The 19,086-nt window shown below is 47.3% G+C and overlaps 1 protein-coding gene across 3 annotated transcripts in view; it reads left to right on the forward strand.

Moving 5' to 3' along the window:
• The window catches only part of ccdc142 (coiled-coil domain containing 142), a 302,979-nt gene that overhangs the window by 36,401 nt on the left and 247,492 nt on the right, over positions 1 to 19,086 (forward strand). For all 3 annotated transcript variants that reach the window (XM_072497531.1, XM_072497533.1, XM_072497532.1), the window contains exon 2: positions 7,337 to 7,502. In XM_072497531.1, the coding sequence (XP_072353632.1) occupies positions 7,391 to 7,502 (112 nt within the window). In that variant the 5' untranslated portion in view covers positions 7,337 to 7,390. The remainder of the gene's footprint in view (positions 1 to 7,336; positions 7,503 to 19,086) is intronic.

Consider the following 19,086-nt stretch of genomic DNA (forward strand, 5'->3'; position numbering starts at 1 on the left):
CCAGCTTTCCAGCGCAGCATCAAAAACATCCAAACGTCCGTACAGAGGCATGGTTTAATAGAAAACAACTTTCAACCTGTATCCAACAAAAATCCAGAGAGGTGGCTTCAGCAGTGTAGACAGCTATTCCCTTTAACCCTCATCGCCAGTTTTGTGAGGGCGACGAAGAATCCAGCGCGAGTTACTCCTTCCTGCTGGTTCCAAACTGGCCAGCTTTATTTATACCGGGAGTCTGCTAATGATTTCTCCGCCCCCCTCATTGGGGAAGCTCATACTCCCACAGGATTGGGTGATTGTCATTAGTCCCCAGCCAATGATAAGCAGGCAGGTTATAACAGGTATTAAAGGTGCTGGTTTAGTCTCATGTTATGGTTTACCTGTTACCTGACAGGTATGACAAGTTCTCCAGAATTGCACTTCATCTTCATGCAGTCCTGGCCAGGAAAAATACTTGTTGACTGATGCCTGAGTTTTCCAAATTCCCGCCGTTGGTATCTCATGTTATCCACAGTACTCCCCTACGATATTTGGGCGGTACCACTATCTGATGAACCACCGTTTATTGCTTGTCCCAGGCCTATGAGAATGTCTCGACTTTCTCATCAATACTCTGCTCTTAATGCACTCTGGAACCCCCTCAGCCTCAACTTCTGAGAGCTGACTGTGCCAATCTAAGTAACTCTGGATCTGTGTCCTGGGCCTCAATTAATGAGTCCTCCCAAACACTTCCTCGGAATTTTCCTCATTCTCAAGGATAGGTTTGGCTACTCTACCATCTGATTGTGGTGTGACTTTAATCTCTGGTGGTGGACTTGTTTAGCCATTTTCCTGGTCTTCATACATGATAGCAAAATATCTGGAAATCGTTCTTGTAACTGTTCTGTCTCCTTATCTTCCTTCGGACTCTCTGTAATCATAGGTAAAGCTGTAACCTTCACTCCTGCCAAATCATTCCCCAAAAGTAAGCCTACTCCATCCACTGATAACTACCGGACCTGACAATAAATTACACTCCAGTTTTACTTTATACAATGGAACTGGAATATAATCTTCACTTATTCCGTTCACTGACACCTTAGCTTTCATTGAACTCTACTGATAGAAAACCAGTTCCCAGTTCCCTTTCCAGTCAGAGAGTTTGCGTGGCACCAGTGTCCCTTAAGATAGTTATGGGTTTGGCTATGTCATTCAATGAAAATGGGATGATCTTCCCATGGACAAAATCCCTGCACATCTTTCATCTACCTCATTCATCACATTTGCTCCTACAACTGTGTTTACCTCGGGTCTCCTAAGTCCAATTAGAGTTACAGTCTGCCCTGTAGTATTCTCCACTTTTGTTCCCTTTTCAGAATCTTCATGGACCCCAATAAGTCGCATGGGCTTTCCTTGCAACTTCCAACATGCTGAACGAACGTGTCCTACTTTATTGCAATGGTAACATCTAGGAGTCTCGCCTCCATCCTCAGGGCTTTCTTTCCTGGTCTGAAGAGGAGATCTTGGAGCATTCCCAGCTAGCCATTCCTTACCTTTGCTACTTGCCTTCCTTTCACTCTCCCGCTTCCCTTCTTTTTCAAAATTATGGGGGTGACGGAATAAAGGTTTAAATTTATTGATCAGCTCAAGCCTTGTTGCTGCTTCTCTAGTGGTCGTCACCTTTTGATCTTCAACATGGATTCTTATCACAGAAGATAATGAATTCTTAAATTTATTTTAGAGTGACTTCTCTCAGAGGTAGTTTCAACTCACAATGCTCGTATCCACCTATTAAAATTGTTCTGCTTAACCCTTTCAAATTCAACATAAGTCTGTCCCAGCTGTTTCCTTAAATTCCGAAACTTTTACTTATATGCTTCGAGAACTGATTCATATGTACCCAGAATAGCCTTTTTTACCTCGTCATAATTCTTAGACACCCCCTCTGACAGGGAGCATAAACTTCCTGTGCCTGCCTGTCAATTTGCTTTGCATAGATAATGTCCCCTTTTCTTTTAGCCACTCCATTTGGGTTGCTATTTTCTCAAATGCCATGAAAAATGCCTCTACTTCCTTTTCTTCAAATTTTGGTAGAGCCTGTATAAACACACAGCCACTGGGTTCCATTCTAGGCTTAAGCTCTCCTCTAGCTCCAGACAGCTCACTTTCAATTTAAGCTGGCATTCTCTCTTTTTGTTTTTTGTTTTTTCCTCTCTCTAATTCCAACTTCCTCATTTCAATTTCCATTTGAAACGCTCTATTTCTATTTTTTTTTTAAAATCCACCTCCTGCTCGAACTGCAACCAAATTCGGTCCAGCTCCGTTTCCCCACCAGAAAATGTCTTTGATGCCACACTGCTTGAACTACTTGCTCATGGACCTTCCTGTGTTCCTAACAGACCTAGGCACCCAACCAATGCATCATTTATCTCTGCCTCCTTAGCTTTAGCTGGCACCTCAATTTGCAACTTCAATTCGCTTGCCTTTTCGAAGTCCTTGTAAATAAAGCAAAGGCAGGTCGTAGAATAGTGGTAGCAGCTTCCAGAGCCATCCTGTTAGACTATTACAAACCTGGTGTCTCTTTTTAATAAATACTGTACCCCAAATCATCTACCATTCCAAAGATCACGGAACCGAGCCCCCACATTATGTTAGGACTCCCTGGGCTAATGCGCAGTAGATCTAAGCCCCACTTTACCCGGAGTCGCAACACAATTTAAAATTAACTTTTAATTTAAAAAAAACCCAAGTCTTTGGTCTTTGCCTGCCCAATAACTACAGTCTCCAGGATTAAATTTAAACACAATTAACTTTTATTAATAACAATAACTATAATTAAATAGGTAGCAAATTCAATTGGTTAATTATCTAATTTCTAACTCCCTCTCTTTAACTTGCCCTATCCTCTATACTCAGACAAACACGGAGGGGAAAGAGGGGTGTAAAAGTAATACTAAAAGCAAACGGACAAAAGTCTCTGTTTCAGATGGACGTCTTCCAATTAGGTTCTTTAAGTCTCGGCCTCCAATTGGGTGAGATCTTTGCTTTCAGTCTGTAATGATTTTTGCTGTAGATTCATCAGGGTCTCGAGACTTCTCTGTAAACTCAGAAACAGAAGTAAATAAACATTTTGGAAAAAGAGAGAGGGGAACACACAACCTCTCCTCTCTCTACACCCAGGAGCTTTCTGCTTGAGTTCTCTGAAAATACCCCACTCACCATCTGTTGCTGGGCAGAATATGGTCCTTGGCCAATCCATCAAACTGGATATCTCCAATCTCAGGTGGCAGAAAGTCTGAATTCTTCTGTTCAAAAGCTAAAACTTCATAGCACAGTGTACTATTTTGCAACTTCTGATTTCCTGACTTCCTCTGCTCGACTTAAGGTATATGCCCATTAAAGATTCATGGACCAAAAACAATAACGATAAAATAAATTGGAAATAAGGAAATCAACAGGAAGGGCCTTTACAACGTCAATCCCATTCCATCCATTCCATCCCCTAACCCTCCCCTTCTTCCTATGCCATTCCCATCCTGCATCTCATCCCTCCATATCATTTCATCCCATTCTACAAGCTCCATGCCATTCCCTCCCATGCAAAGACCCCTCATTTCAATGCTGTCGAACTCCCCACCCCCATGTTTAGAACATAGAACATTACAGCGCAGTACAGGCCCTTCGGCCCTCAATGTTGCGCCGACCTGTGAAACCACTCGTGGCCAAGGTCCTGAGGGGGTTCATGGACCAGATGGGGGGAGCGGATCCGTGGAGATTTGCCAGGCCAAGGGCGAAGGAGTTTTCCTCCTCCTCCCATGTGCACAAGGTGTACTCGCGGATTAACTTTTTCGTGGTAAGTAGGGCGCTAATCCCGAGAGTGAAGGGGGTGGAGTATTCGGCCATTGCGATCTCGGACCATGCCCTGCACTGGGTGGAATTGGGGCTGGGCGAGGAGAGAGGCCAACACCCTCTGTGGAAAATGGACGTGGGACTGCTGGCGGATGAGGAGGTCTGTGGGCGGGTTCGGAGGTATATCCAAAGCCATGTGGAGACCAGTGGTAATGGGGAGGTTTCGGTGAGTGTGGTCTGGGAGGCGCTGAAGGCAGTTGTCAGAGGGGAGCTAATTTCAGTCAGGGCCCACAGAAAGAAGAGGGATAGGATGGAGAGATTGGTGGGGGAGATTCTTAGGGTGGACAGGAGGTATGCGGAATCCCCTGAGGAAGGGTTGTTGAAGGAGCACCAGAGCCTGCAGGCGGAGTTTGACTTGCTTACCACGGGGAGGCTGAGGCTCAGTTGAGGAAGGTACAGGGAGCAGTGTATGAGTATGGGGAGAAGGCAAGTAGGATGCTGGCGCATCAGTTGCGGAAGACAGAGGCGGCCAGGGAGATTGGGGGAATTAGAGATGGGGGGGGTAACAAGCTGATGAGCTCTGCAAGGATTAACGAGGTCTTCAAGGACTTTTATGGCAAATTATACGAGTCAGAACCCCCGGAGGGGGAGGAGGGGTTGAGGCAGTTCCTGGACCAACTGAGGTTTCCACAGGTGGAGGAGGGGCGAGTAGAGGGATTGGAGGCCCCGATTGAGATGGAGGAACTGGTTAAGGGGTTAGGGGGTATGCAGGCGGGCAAGGCCCCAGGACCAGATGGGTATCCCGTAGAGGTTTATGGGAAATTCTCTGAGTTGCTGGGTCCGCTGTTGTTGAGGACTTTCAATGAGGCTAAGGAAAAGGGAACCCTTCCCCCGACGATGTCGCAGGCTCTGATCTCGCCTATCCTCAAGCGAGATAAGGACCCGTTGCAATGTGGCTCCTATAGGCCGATTTTGCTCCTTAATGTGGATGCCAAACTGTTGGCCAAGATTTTGGCCACTAGGATTGAGGACTGTGTCCCGGGAGTGATCAATGAGGATCAGACGGGGTTTGTGAAGGGCAGGCAGTTGAATACGAATGTGCGGAGGCTCCTGAATGTGATCATGATGCCCTCGGAAGGGGGGGATGCAGAAGTGGTAGCGGCAATGGACGCGGAGAAAGCCTTCGATCGGGTGGAGTGGGAGTACCTGTGGGAAGTGTTAGGCAGATTTGGGTTTGAAGAGGAATTTATAGGGTGGGTCAAATTGTTGTTTCAGGCCCCGGTAGGGAGTGTGTCGACGAACCGGCTGCGGTCGGGGTACTTTAGATTACATCGAGGGACGAGGCAGGGGTGCCCCCTGCCACCCTGCTGTTTGCCCTGGCGATCGAGCCGTTGGCCATGGCGTTGAGGGAGTCCAGAAACTGGAGGGGGGGGGGTGGGGAATCGTGTTTCACTGTATGCAGATGACCTGCTCCTGTACATTGTGGATCCGGTGGAGGGGATGGGAGAGGTCATGCAGATTCTTAGGGATTTTGGAAAATTTTTGGGGTATAAGCTGAATGTTGGAAAAAGTGAGCTTTTTGTGATGCATGCGAGGGGCCAGGCAAAGAGACTGGGAGAGCTACTGCTTAAGATGGTGGAGAGTAGCTTTCGCTACTTGGGCATTCAGGTGGCTAAGAGCTGGGGGGTCCTGCACAAGCTCAATTTAGCGCGGCGCGATTCCTGCCCCCGCCGAATCTCCGGTGCCGAAGACTTCGGCGACCGGCGGGGGCAGGATTCACGCCAGCCCCCGGCGATTCTCCGACCCGCCGGGGGGTCGGAGAATCTCGCCCGAGGTCTCTCTTTTAATCTTTTAAAATGGAGATGAGAATTATTTTCTTTCAGGGGATTGTTAATCTGATGCATTGTCTTCCCTGAAAAACTGGAGGTTGGGCCAGCGGAGGTTGGGTCATTGGCTGAGTTAGATGGATTTTTGATAGACAAGCAAGTAGAGGGTTATGTGAGACACAGTTGAGACCGCAGTCAGATCAGCCATGTTGTATCGAATGGTGGATAGGCCTGAAGAGCCAAATGGCCTGCTCTTAAGTCCCACTTAAGAAATATACTCCTGGTATCCACCCTATCAAGTTCTCTTGGGACCTTAAATGTTTCAATAAAATCACCTCATGTTCGTCTAAACTCCAATGCGTATAGGCCCACCCTGTTCAACCTTTCTTCATGGGATAAACCCTTTACCACAGGAATGAGTTAAGTGAACCTTCTCTGAATTGTTTCTAAAAATATCCTTTTCCTATGTTAAAAGCACAATATAAATAGAAGTTATCAAATAGTGCCGTGGGATCTTTTGCTCTATCTGAGCAGTTTAATATCCCATCTGTAAGATGGCACCTCCAACAGTGTATTACTCCCATGTTGTTGCACTTCTTCTCTGTATTTTAATTTGGTCTTGATCGCATTAAGGTATTGATTTCTTTTTTCTGTACTTCCTTGCTACAAGAGATGTAACAATTATGATGTTCCTGAAGGCCTGCAAACATAATTTGAAAGTGTGTGTGCAATGTACAAAATGCAGCTGATGTCTTTTAAGATATTGCTTGTGCACCGAACCTATTTGCATTCTTATCATGTGCCACATTGTGTTGCTGTCCCCACTGCAATTAAGGATGTGTTAGTTTTAGACTAACTTTATTTGTTTATTTTACCTTACCATGCAGTGAAAACTGACATAACAAAAAAAAATACTCTTTGCGGGCTCAAACAAGGTGATGTGAAATGAGTTTGGGTATTCTCAACTCAGTCTAATGAAGTCCCTGGATATGTTAATACATTAAAGGCACTATAAGGCACTGTATAGAACCTTAGTTAGGCCACACTTGGAGTATAGTGTTCAATTCTGGTCGCCACACTACCAGAAGGATGTGGAGGCTTTAGAGAGGGTGCAGAAGAGATTTACCAGAATGTTGCCTGGTATGGAGGGCATTAGCTATGAGGAGCGGTTGAATAAACTCGGTTTGTTCTCACTGGAACGAAGGAGGTTGAGGGGAGACCTGATAGAGGTATACAAAATTATGAGGTGCATAGACAGAGTGGATAGTCAGAGGCTTTCCCCCAGGGTAGAGGGGTCAATTACTAGGGGGCATAGGTTTAAGGTGAGAGGGGCAAGGTTTAGAGTAGATGTACGAGGCAAGTTTTTTACGCAGAGGGTAGTGGGTGCCTGGAACTCGCTACCGGAGGAGGTAGTGGAAGCAGGGACGATAGTGACATTTAAGGGGCATCTTGACAAATATATGAATAGGATGGGAATAGAAGGATACGGACCCAGGAAGTGTAGAAGATTGTAGTTTAGTCGGGCAGCATGGTCGGCACGGGCTTGGAGGGCCGAAGGGCCTGTTCCTGTGCTGTACATTTCTTTGTTCTTTGTTCTTTATATGCATTCATGTTATTGTTGTTATCTTATTTGTCATGTTGAAACATTCTGTTTTCTTTCATTTCTTTCTAACTTGCATTTTCAGGGAGCTGGTAAAGAATGTTTATGGTTGAATTCTGGCATCTTCACAATTGGGAGAATGTCACAAGCATCTGGAGGTTTTCTTCTTCCTTTGGGCCCTTTGATGGGACAAAAACGGGTTTCTCCAGCTCAAACAGAGAGCAAAAAATTTGAAGTCTTCTCAGAGTCAAGTAAGGAGTCACAAGACAAAGTTTTTACCTTACTGATAGCCTATTTGAAACTGAAACTCTTTGACCAAAGTAGATAGATCCATACATTCTAAAAATAAATGTTTATATGTAAATATAAGTGCACATCATTTTATTTATTTTAGATGGCCGTGGCCCTTCAGAAGAGCTTGAGAATTTTGACTAAATACCCAGATTTTCTAAGACTTTCTCAAACGTGTGGCATTTATTAAGTTTTATTTTTTCTTTATTCTTTCAGGGGATGTGAGCATCACTAACAATCCAGCATTTATTGCGCATCCCAAATTGCTCTTGAACTGAGTGGCTTGCTAGGCCATTTCCAGAGGGTATTTCAGAGTCAACCAAATTCTGTGGGTTTCCAGCCAGACCAGCTAAGGGGTGGCAGATTTCCTTCCCTAAAGGACATTAGTGAATCAGATGGGTTTTTACGACAATCAACAATACTTCATGGTCACCAGTATTGAAAATTTAAAATCCACCAAAAGCCATGTTCCCCAGAGCATTACCCTGAGCCTCCAGCGACATTACCATTATGCCATCACCTTCCCAATTCAGTTTACTCACCTAGTTATTTTCTATCTAAAATTTCACCTGCCACTAGAAGTAAACAGGCAGATATTATACAGCAGTCATAATAATAATTATAATAATCTTTATTATTGTCACAAGTAGGCTTACATGTGAAAAGTCCCTAGTCATCCCTAGGCGCTTGTTCGGGTACACTGAGGGAAAATTCAGAATGTTCAAATTACCTAACAGCGTGTCTTTCAGGCCTTTGCGGGGGGAAACCGGAGAACCCGGAGGAAACCCATGCAGCCACTGGAAGAACGTGCAGACTCCACACAGACAGTGACCCAAGCCGTGAAACGAACCTGGGATCGTGGCGCTGTGAAGCAACAGTGCTAACCACTGTGCCACCGTGCTGCCTGTCCCTGCATCTCAAGTACTCACTTCTGGTTCTAAAGCATGAAGGAAAGTTCCAAAGTCTCAAGACTGTGCAGAGATGGTCCTTAAGGCTCTGGTGCCAGAGAACTTTGAGGTTTTTTTCCAATTAAGGGATAATTTAGCATGGCCAATCCACCTACCCTGCACATCTTTGGGTTGTGGGGGTTGAACCCACGCAGATACGGGGAGAATGTGCAAACGCCACATGAACAGTGATCCAGGAGCCGGAATCGAACACGGGTCCTCAGAGCTGTGAGGTAGCAGTGCTAACCACTGTGCCGTCCCTATTATATATATACATTTTTTAAAATGTTTTTTTTTAGTTTTTGTATACAAAACAAATATAAATATGAACAAACAGTGGGAGTTAAGCAAGAGAATATATAAGAAGTAAAACTAGAATTATTTACACCAAGATCGGTTTTGACTATTTACATACATACATCATAGTTACCCCATCCTTTTCTTTTATTCCTTCTTTACAGTGTTTGCCGTGGTGATTGTGGTCCCCTAAGCTTCGCACACCACTGGTTTTCCCTTTGCTTTTCTTCCCTTTGGTTCAGGTTTCTCTTTGCTTTTCTTCCCTTTGGTTCATCTAAAAAGCTGGTCATTGACTTCAGGAAGCAAAGTACTGTACACACCCCTGTCTGCATCAACGGGGCCGAGGTGGAGATGGTTAACAGCTTCAAATTCCTAGGGGTGCATATCACCAAAAATCTGCCTGGTCCACTCACGTCCACTTAGGAAACTAAGGAAATTCGGCATGTCCCCACTGACTCTTACCAACATTTACAGATGCACCATAGAAAGCATCCTATCTGGCTGCATCACAGTATGGTATGGCAACTGCTCGGCCCAAGACCGCAAGAAACTTCAGGCAGTCGTTAACACAGCCAGTCCATCACACAAACCTGCCTCCCATCCATTGACTCTATCTACCCTTCCCACTGCCTGAGGAAAGCGGGCAGCATAATCAAAGACCCCTCCCACCCGGCTGACTCACTCTTCCAACTTCTTCCATCGGACAGGAGATACATGCACGAACAGATTCAAAAACAGCTTCTTCCGCGCTGTTACCAGACTCCTAAATGACCCTCTTATGGACTGACCTGATTAATACTTCACTCCTGTATGCTTCACCTGATGCCGGTGTCTCTGTATTTACATTGTATACCTTGGGTTGCCCTATTATGCATTTTCTTTTTCTTTTCATGTACTAAATGATTTGTTTGAGCTTTTCACAGAAAAATACTTTTCACTGTACCTCGGTACACGTGCCAATAAACAAATCCAATCCAAGGTTGTTGTCCGTCTCCCCCCCCCCCCCTCCCCCCCACACACACACACACACACACACTCCACCCCGTGACTCCTGGTTCCTTTGTTGGGGCTTGGTTAAGCTCCTTGTTCCCCTCACCCCCTTCTCTCCTCACCCCCCCCACCCCCACCTACTGTGTCGTGGCCATCCCCTCCTGTTCTTTGGCTTCCTAGTTGTTGGCTACAAACAGGTCTTGGAACAACGGAATGAAGCCTTCTTCCGACCCTCGGATGGCGAATTTAATTTTCTCCATTTGGAGAAATTCCGATAGGTTGAACAGTTAGTCTGCAGCTTCGGGTGGTGCTGCTGACAGCCAGCTGAGCAGGATTCTCCGGCGGGCGATTAGGGAGGCAAGGGCGTCGGCCCCCATCCCCATGAAGAGATCTGGCTGTTCTGATACCCCGAAGACTTGCCACTCTCGGGCATGGCTCCACCCTCATCCCCACCAATTTGAACATTGCCTCAAAGAAGGCTGTCCAGTACTCAACAAGTCTGGGGCAAGACAAGAACTTGTGGGCGTGGTTGGCTGGGCCTCCTTGGCACCATTCGCATTTGTCCTCCACCTTCAGGAAGAACATGCTCATTCAGGTTCTGGCTAAGTGGGCCCTGCATACCACTTTTAGCTGCATTAGGCTTAATCTTTTGCATGTGGAGGTGGAGTTGACCCTGTGCAGTGCCTCGCTCCAGAGTCCCCACCCTACTTCAAACCCCAAGTCTTCCTCCCACTTCTCCCTTGTCTTGTCCAGTTGGCTGTTGGCTCCCCTTAACACAATAGTTCCCTTTCCCTAAGATGTCCACGTCCAGCAGATCCTCTAGTAGTGACTGTCATGGTGGTCGTGGGTATGCCCTTTTTTCTTTTCGTAGGAAGTTTTTGAGTTAGATACCCAAGTTCATTACCCCCAGTCAGCTGGAATCTTTCTGTCAGCTCTTCCAGCAGAGGGCAGTAGAGCGGAGCTGCTGATTGGCTGTTGCGGGGAAACATTGCAGCAGTGCATTGCAGTCACTGCATCCAGAAAGTGTACCTGAGCAAGACACCCATGGCTGTAAAGGCAAGCATCCAGCAGAGGACAGTAGAGCGGAGCTGCTGATTCGCTTTTGCGGGGAAAATTAGCATCAGTGCATTGCGGTCACCGTATCTTGAAGGTGGTTTGTGGAGGAGCTGTTGTCAAGTGACAGTTAAACCCGAAACACTTTGTCAGTGTTTCCCTCCCTACCTCCTCCTCTAACCAAAAAAAAAAGACAATCACTGTAAGGATCCCAGCCGAGTAACGATCAAGAGGGAGACTCGCGGGCAGGTAGAAGTAGAAAGAAGTTGAACCGTGACATCACAGCCTGCAGGTAAGTGTTTGGCTGGTGACGGGTAAGTAGTTTTTCTTTTCTCTCAGGTGTTATCGTGCAGGGCGCAGTGGTTGCTGAGTGAGTGCTTGCTGAGAAGGAGTAATTTTTTAAAAAAAACTTACTGTTGAGAGTTTCCAGCTGAATCCGGTCAGAGTGAGGACAGAGTGACTGCTGGTGAAAGAGCAGTGGGGACTCAGTGAAAGAGCGCGAGGAGAGTGGCAGAGACTCAGTGAAAGAGCGCGAGGAGATCGGTGGAGACACAGGATAAAAGAGCGCGAGGAGAGCGGAGGGGACACAGTGAAAGAGCGTGAAGAGAGCGGCGGGGACACAGGATAAAAGAGCGCGAGGAGAGCGGCGGGGACACAGGATAAAAGAGCGCAAGGAGAGCGGCGGGGACACAGGACAAAAGAGTGCGAGGAGAGCGGCGGGGACACAGCTGCCGGAGAAGAGACCTTCAGACTTTCGGCTGGAGCAGGGGCCTGTCGGGTAGGTAAGTTTTCCTCGTTAAAAACTTAACTTGAAGAGTGACATCACAGCAAAGCAGTGACCTGATTGGCTGGTAAGGAAAGTGCTCCAATTAGCAGTAGCTGGGAGAAATTTAACTCTTTGTGTGTGTTGATAAGTATTGTGATTGGTAAGTAAAATCTTTATTCCTTTCACTTATTCATTATTTGATACTATATTTGTAATCAGTTAAGGTAAAGTGTAAAAATGGCAGGAGATCCCAGACCCGTGTTATGCGCCTCGTGCTCAATGTGGGAGTTCAGAGATTAGGATTGGTGAGGGAGACAGGGAATGGGTGACCAAAAGGCAGAGGAAGAGCAGGAAGGCAGTGCAGGTGTCCCCTGCGGTCATCTCCCTCCAAAACAGGTATACCATTTTGGATACTGTTGGGGGAGATGACTCACCGGAGGCAATAGGGGATTCAATCGTAAGGGGAGTAGACAGGCGTTTCTGTGGTCGGCTCCCGAATGGTATGTTGCCTCCCGGGTGCACTGGTCAGGGATGTCTCAGATCGGCTGCAGGACATCCTGAAGGGGGAGGGTGAACAGCCAGTTGTCGTAGTGCATATAGGCACCAATGATATAGGTAAAAAACGAGATGAGGTCCTACAATCAGAATTTAGGGAGTTAAGTTTTCCTCGTTAAAAACTTAACTTGAAGAGTGACATCACAGCAAAGCAGTGACCTGATTGGCTGGTAAGGAAAGTGCTCCAATTAGCAGTAGCTGGGAGAAATTTAACTCTTTGTGTGTGTTGATAAGCATTGTGATTGGTAAGTAAAATCTTTATTCCTTTCACTTATTCATTATTTGATACTATATTTGTAATCAGTTAAGGTAAAGTGTAAAAATGGCAGGAGATCCCAGACCCGTGTTATGCGCCTCGTGCTCAATGTGGGAGTTCAGGGATGCGGCCGATGCCCCTGACTCCTTCATGTGCGGGAAGTCTGTCCAGCTGCAGCTCCTGTTAGACCGCATGACGGCTCTGGAGCTGCGGATGGACTCACTTTGGAACATCTGCGATGCTGAGGAGGTCGTGGATAGCACGTTCAGTGAATTGTCACACCACAGATTAGGATTGGTGAGGGAGACAGGGAATGGGTGACCAAAAGGCAGAGGAAGAGCAGGAAGGCAGTGCAGGTGTCCCCTGCGGTCATCTCCCTCCAAAACAGGTATACCATTTTGGATACTGTTGGGGGAGATGACTCACCGGAGGCAATAGGGGATTCAATCGTAAGGGGAGTAGACAGGCGTTTCTGTGGTTGGCTCCCGAATGGTATGTTGCCTCCCGGGTGCACTGGTCAGGGATGTCTCAGATCGGCTGCAGGACATCCTGAAGGGGGAGGGTGAACAGCCAGTTGTCGTGGTGCATATAGGCACCAATGATATAGGTAAAAAACGAGATGAGGTCCTACAATCAGAATTTAGGGAGTTAGGAGAGAAGTTAAAAAGTAGAACCTCAAAGATAGTAATCTCAGGATTGCTACCAGTGCCACGAGACAGTCAGAGTAGAAATTCAAAAATAGTCAGAATGAATGTGTGGCTTGAGAGATGGTGCAGGAGGGAGGGGGTTCAGATTTTTGGGAAATTGGAACCGGTTCTCGGGGCGGTGGGACCATTACAAATCGGATGGTTTACACCTGGGCACGACTGGAACCAATGTCCTAGGGAGTGCTTCTGCTAACACTGTTGGGGAGGTTTTAAACTAATGTGGCAGGGGGATGGGAACCAGATTAGGAAGTTAGAGGTCAGTAAAGAGGCAGCAACTAAAGCCAGTAAGGTACTAGATAATAAACTCAATGTGACTAAGGGGAAGAGTAGACAGGGAAGAGATGATGAACGCAAAGGGACAGGTGGTCTGAGGTGCATTTGTTTCAATGCGAGAAGTGTAGCAGGTAAGGCAGATGAATTTAGGGCTTGGATTAGTACCTGGGAATATGATGTTATTGGTATTGCTGAGACTTGGTTGAGGAAAGGGCAAGACTGGCAACTAAATATCCCAGGGTATAGATGCTTCAGGAGGGATAGAGAGGGAGGTAAAAGGGGTGGAGGAGTTGGATTACTGGTCAGAGATGATATCACAGCTATGATTAAGGAGGGCATGATGGAGGATTTGAGCACTGAGGCAATATGGGTAGAGCTAAGAAATAGGAAGGGTGCAGTAACATTGTTGGGACTTTACTACAGGCCTCCCAAAAGCCAGCGTGAAGTAGAGGTACAAATATGTAGACAGATTATAGAAAAATGTAGGAGCAATAGAGTGGTCAAGGTGGGAGATTTTAACTTACCCAACATTGAATGGAACTCATGTAATGTTGGAGGCGTAGATGGAGCAGTATATAAATAGTCCAACTCGGGAAGGGGCCATACTGGACCTGGTATTGGGGAATGATCCCGGCCAGGTGGTTAAAGTTTCAGTCGGTGATTACTTTGGGAATAGCGATCACAATTCCGTAAGTTTTAGAATACTCATGGACAAAGACGAGAGTGGTCCTAAAGGAAGAGTGCTAAATTGGGGAAAGGCCAAGTATAACAAAATTCGGCAGGAGCTAGGGAATGTGGATCGGGAGCAGCTGTTTAAGGGTAAATCCACATTTGAAATGTGGGAGTCTTTTAAGGAAAGGTTGATTAGAGTGCAGGACAGACATGTCCCTGTGAAAATGAGGGATAAAAATGGCAAGATTAGGGAACCATGGATGACTGGTGAAATTGTGAGACTAGCTAAGATGAAAAAGGAAGCATACATAAGATCTAGGCGACTTAAAACTGATGAAGCTTTGGAGGAATATCGGGAAAGTAGGACAAATCTCAAACGCGCAATAAAGAGGGCTAAAAGGAGTCATGAAATATCTTTGGCTAACAGGGTTAAGGAAAATCCCAAAGCCTTTTATTCGTATATAAGGAGCAAGAGGGTAACTAGAGAAAGGATTGGCCCACTCAGAGACAAAAGAGGGAATTTATGCGTGGAGTCAGAGGAAATGGGTGCGATTCTTAATGAGTACTTTGCATCGGTATTCACCAAGGAAAGGGACATGACGGATGTTGATGCTAGGGATGGATGTTTAAATACTCTAGGTCAAGTCAGCATTAGGAAGTTGGAAGTTTTGGGTATTTTAAAAGGCATTAAGGTGGACAAGTCCCCAGGTCCGGATGGGATCTATCCCAGGTTACTGAGGGAAGTGAGGGAAGAAATAGCTGGGGCCTTAACTGATATCTTTGCAGCATCCTTGAGCACGGATGAGGTCCCGGAGGACTGGAGAATTGCTAATGTTGTCCCTTTGTTTAAGAAGGATAGCAGGGATAATCCAGGGAATTATAGACCTGTGAGCTTGACCTCAGTGGTAGGCAAACTGTTGGAGAAGATACTGAGGGATAGGATCTATTCACATTTGGAAGAAAATAGACTTATCAGTGATAGGCCGCATGGTTTTGTGCAGGGAAGGTCATGTCTTACAAACCTAATAGAATTCTTTGAGGACACGGCTAAAGAGCTGGCTTTGAAAGCAGACCAAGGCAGGCCAGCAGCACGGTTCAATTCCTGTACCAGCCTCCCCAAACAGGCGCCGGAATGTGGCGACTAGGGGCTTTTCACAGTAACTTCCTTTGAAGCCTACTTGTGACAATAAGCGATTTTCATTTAATTTTCATTTCAAATGACAAAGTTAATTGATGAGGGAAGGGCTGTAGATGTCATATACATGGACTTCAGTAAGGCGTTTGATAAAGTTTCCCATGGCAGGTTGATGGAAAAATGTAAGTCGTATGGGGTTCAGGGTGTACTAGCTAGATGGATAAAGACCTGGCTGGGCAACAGGAGACAGAGAGTAGTGGTGGAAGGGAGTGTCTCAAAATGGAGAAAGGTGACTAGTGGTGTTCCACAGGGATCCGTGCTCGGACCACTGTTGTTTGTGATATACATAAATGATCTGGACGAAGGTATAGGTGGTCTGATTAGCAAGTTTGCAGATGCTAAGATTGGTGGAGTTGCAGATAGCGAGGAGGACTGTCGGAGAATACAGCAAAATATAGATAGATTGGAGAGTTGGGCAGAGAAATGGCAGATGGAGTTCAATCCAGGCAAATGCGAGGTGATGCATTTTGGAAGATCTAATTCAAGAGCGGACTATCCGGTCAATGGAAGAGTCCTGGGGAAAATTGATGTACAGAGAGATCTGGGAGTTCAGGTCCATTGTACCCTGAAGGTGGCAACGCAGGTCGATAGAGTGGTCAAGAAGGCATACAGCATGCTTGCCTTCATCGGACGGGGTATTGAGTCCAAGAGTCGGCAGGTCATGTTACAGTTGTATAGGACTTTGGTTAGGCCACATTTGGAATACTGCGTGCAGATCTGGTCGCCACATTACCAGAAGGATGTTGATGCTTTAGAGAGGGTGCAGAGGAGGTTCACCAGGATGTTGCCTGGTATGGAGGGTGCTAGATATGAAGAAAGGTTGAGTAGATTAAGATTGTTTTCGTTGGAAAGACGGAGGTTGAGGGGGGACCTGATTGAGGTCTACAAAATTATGAGAGGTATGGACAGGGTGGATAGCAACAAGCTTTTTCCAAGAGTGGGGATGTCAATTACAAGGGGTCACGATTTCAAGGTGAGAGGGGGAAAGTTTAAGGGAGATGTGTGTGGAAAGTTTTTTACGCAGAGGGTGGTGGGTGCCTGGATCGCTTTGCCAGCGGAGGAGGTAGAGGCGGGCACGATAGCATCATTTAAGATGCATCTAGACAGATATATGAACGGGCGGGGAACAGAGGGAAGTAGATCCTTGGAAAATAGGCGACAGGTTTAGATAAAGGATCTGGATCGGCGCAGGCTGGGAGGGCCGAAGGGCCTGTTCCTGTGCTGTAATTTTCTTTGTTCTTTGTTAATTGTTAACCTGTTGGTGTCAAAGTCCCTGGCTGTCTCCAACTTTTGAAGGAGGTGTCCATGGTCGCAGTTGGCTCCATGACTGGAGTGTTGCTACCACCACTGGGCTCATTGAATATTAGTTGGGGATGGGCTTGCCGCCATGGCTAGGGCCTGGAGAGAGGCCCCTCTGCAGGAACCCCCCCACCCCACCACCGCGCCTTACAAACTGCACAGGAACCTGGGCAGTCTGTTCATTTTGATCGTCTGCGCCCTCCCCGCTAGGTAGAATGGGGAGTGTGTTCCATCTCTGCCGATCCTTTTAAGCTTCCTCAGTCAGGCTGGTCAGTTTCCACTTGTGTATTCCTGTCCAGTCATGAGCGATTTGGATCCCCAGGTAGCGGAATTTGTGTCGGGCCTGTTTAAATGGCAGCCCCTCCAGCTCTGCATCGCCCTTTGTGGGTTCACCGGGAAGATCTCACTTTTGCTCAGGTTAAGTTTGTAGCCCGAGAAGGCTCCAAACTCCTTCAAGAGCGCCATTATTCCTTCCATGCTGCTTTGTGGATCCGTGATGTAGAGGAGCAGGTCATCTGCATAGAGCGAGACTCTGTGCTCTCTGCCTCCTCTCTGGGTCCCTTTCCAATTCTTTGCTGCTGGTTGCTCGATCGCTAGGGTGAACAGCAGGAGGAGGAACAGGCATCCCTGTCTTGTGCCCATATAGAGCTGGTGGTGTTTGTCCGTACGCTCATCGTGGGAGCGTTGTACAGGATTTTCACCCAGGCGGTGAACCTATTTCCAAGCCTGAACCGCTGCAGTACCTCTATGCGGTACTTCCATTCGACTCTGTCGAAGGCATTTTCAGCATCCAAGGAGACGATCACATTGGGTGTTCTCTCCCCAGGTGGGGTCATGATCACATTCAGCAGGCAGCTGATGTTTGAAGTTAGCTGTCTACCCTTGACAAAGCTCGTCTGGTATTCTGCGTCCATCTCTGGTACACCTTTTGGCTAGGATCTTGGCCAGTGTTTTTGCGTCAACGCTTAGTAACGAGATGGGTCTGTAGACATCGCATTCTGTTGGGTCTTTGTCTTTTTTAGGTATCCATGAGATTGAGGTTTGTATGCAGTATGCCCCTTGCCAGCGAGTCTGAACATCTCCCGCAGGTGCGGGGCCAGTGCTGTCGCGAATCTTTGTAGAAGTCTGCCGGGAAATCGACTGGTTCGGCGCCTTCCCTGCCTCCATGGAGCTGATACTGTCCATGACCTCTCACAGTTCTAGCAGTGCTTCCAGGCCCTGTTTCCTGTCCTCCCCCACAACTGGCATGTCCAGTCCATCAAGAAACAACTTCATCCCTGAGACACCTGCTGGGGGCTCTGAGGTGTACAGTCCCTGGTAGAAGGTCTCGAAGGCCTTGTCGACCGTGTCCAGTTCTGCTACAAATTTGCCTCTGCTGTCCCTGATTTGTGCTATTTCCCTCGTGGCTGCCTGTTTTCTCAGCTGGTGAGGCAGCAGACGGCTAGCCTTGCCTTCGTGTTTGTACAGAGTCCCCCGTGCCTGGCGGAGTTGGTGCACTGCTTTCCTTGTGGAGAGCAGATCAAAGTCCATCTGTAGCTTTTTCCTTTCCGACATGAGCTCTACGGTCGGGGCCTTGGAGTATTGCCGGTCTACCTCCAGTATGGGATCAACTAGCTGTTGCCTAGCTGCCCTCTCGTCCCGCTCCCTTCATGATTTAAAGCGATAATTTCTCCCCTGATCACAGCCTTCAGCGCCTCTCAGAATGTGACGGTGAGAACCCCATTCTGGTTGTTAGTAATGTACTCGTCTATGGCATGGGACTGTCGGCCAGGAGGGCCGTGTCCAACCACCATGGGGGGCGTTGGGCACGGCGTGTCTCCAACCTCACATCCATTGTGCTATTTCCCTCGTGGCTGCATTCCCTCGTGGCTGCTACTCGTGGCTCCCACGGTAGCATTGTGGATAGCACAATTGCTTCACAGCTCCAGGATCCCAGGTTCGATTCCGGCTTGGGCCACTGTCTGTGCGGAGTCTGCACATCCTCCCCGTGTGTGCGTGGGTTTCCTCCGGGTGCTCCGGTTTCCTCTCCCAGTCCAAAGATGTGCAGGTTAGGTATATTGGCCATGATAAATTGTCCTTAGTGTCCAAAATTGCCCTTAGTGTTGGGTGGGGTTACTGGGTTATGGGGATAGGGTGGAGGTGTTGACCTTGGGTAGGGTGCTCTTTCCAAGAGCCGGTGCAGACTCGACGGGCCGAATGGCCTCCTTCTGCACTGTAAATTCTATGATAATTCTATGATATAACGTGGAGTGTGGTTGGAGATTATGATCGGGGAGTATTCCGCCCTTGCCAACCCTGGAAGCACAGATTTTCCCACTGCAAAGAAGTCGATCTGTGAATAGACGTTATGTACTTGGGAGAAGAAGGAGAACTCTTTCTCTGCTGGTGGGTGGACCGCCATGGGTCCACCGCCCCCATCTGTTCCATAAATAGGCTGAGTTCTTTTGCCATGTTGGAGGTCTTTCCCGTTTTGGGATTCAACCTGTCAGTCCATGGGTCCTGTACACAGTTCAAGTCCCCCACCCCCACCCCCC

Source organism: Scyliorhinus torazame, chromosome 3 (assembly GCF_047496885.1).
Source record: "Scyliorhinus torazame isolate Kashiwa2021f chromosome 3, sScyTor2.1, whole genome shotgun sequence".
NCBI classification, from domain to species: domain Eukaryota; kingdom Metazoa; phylum Chordata; class Chondrichthyes; order Carcharhiniformes; family Scyliorhinidae; genus Scyliorhinus; species Scyliorhinus torazame.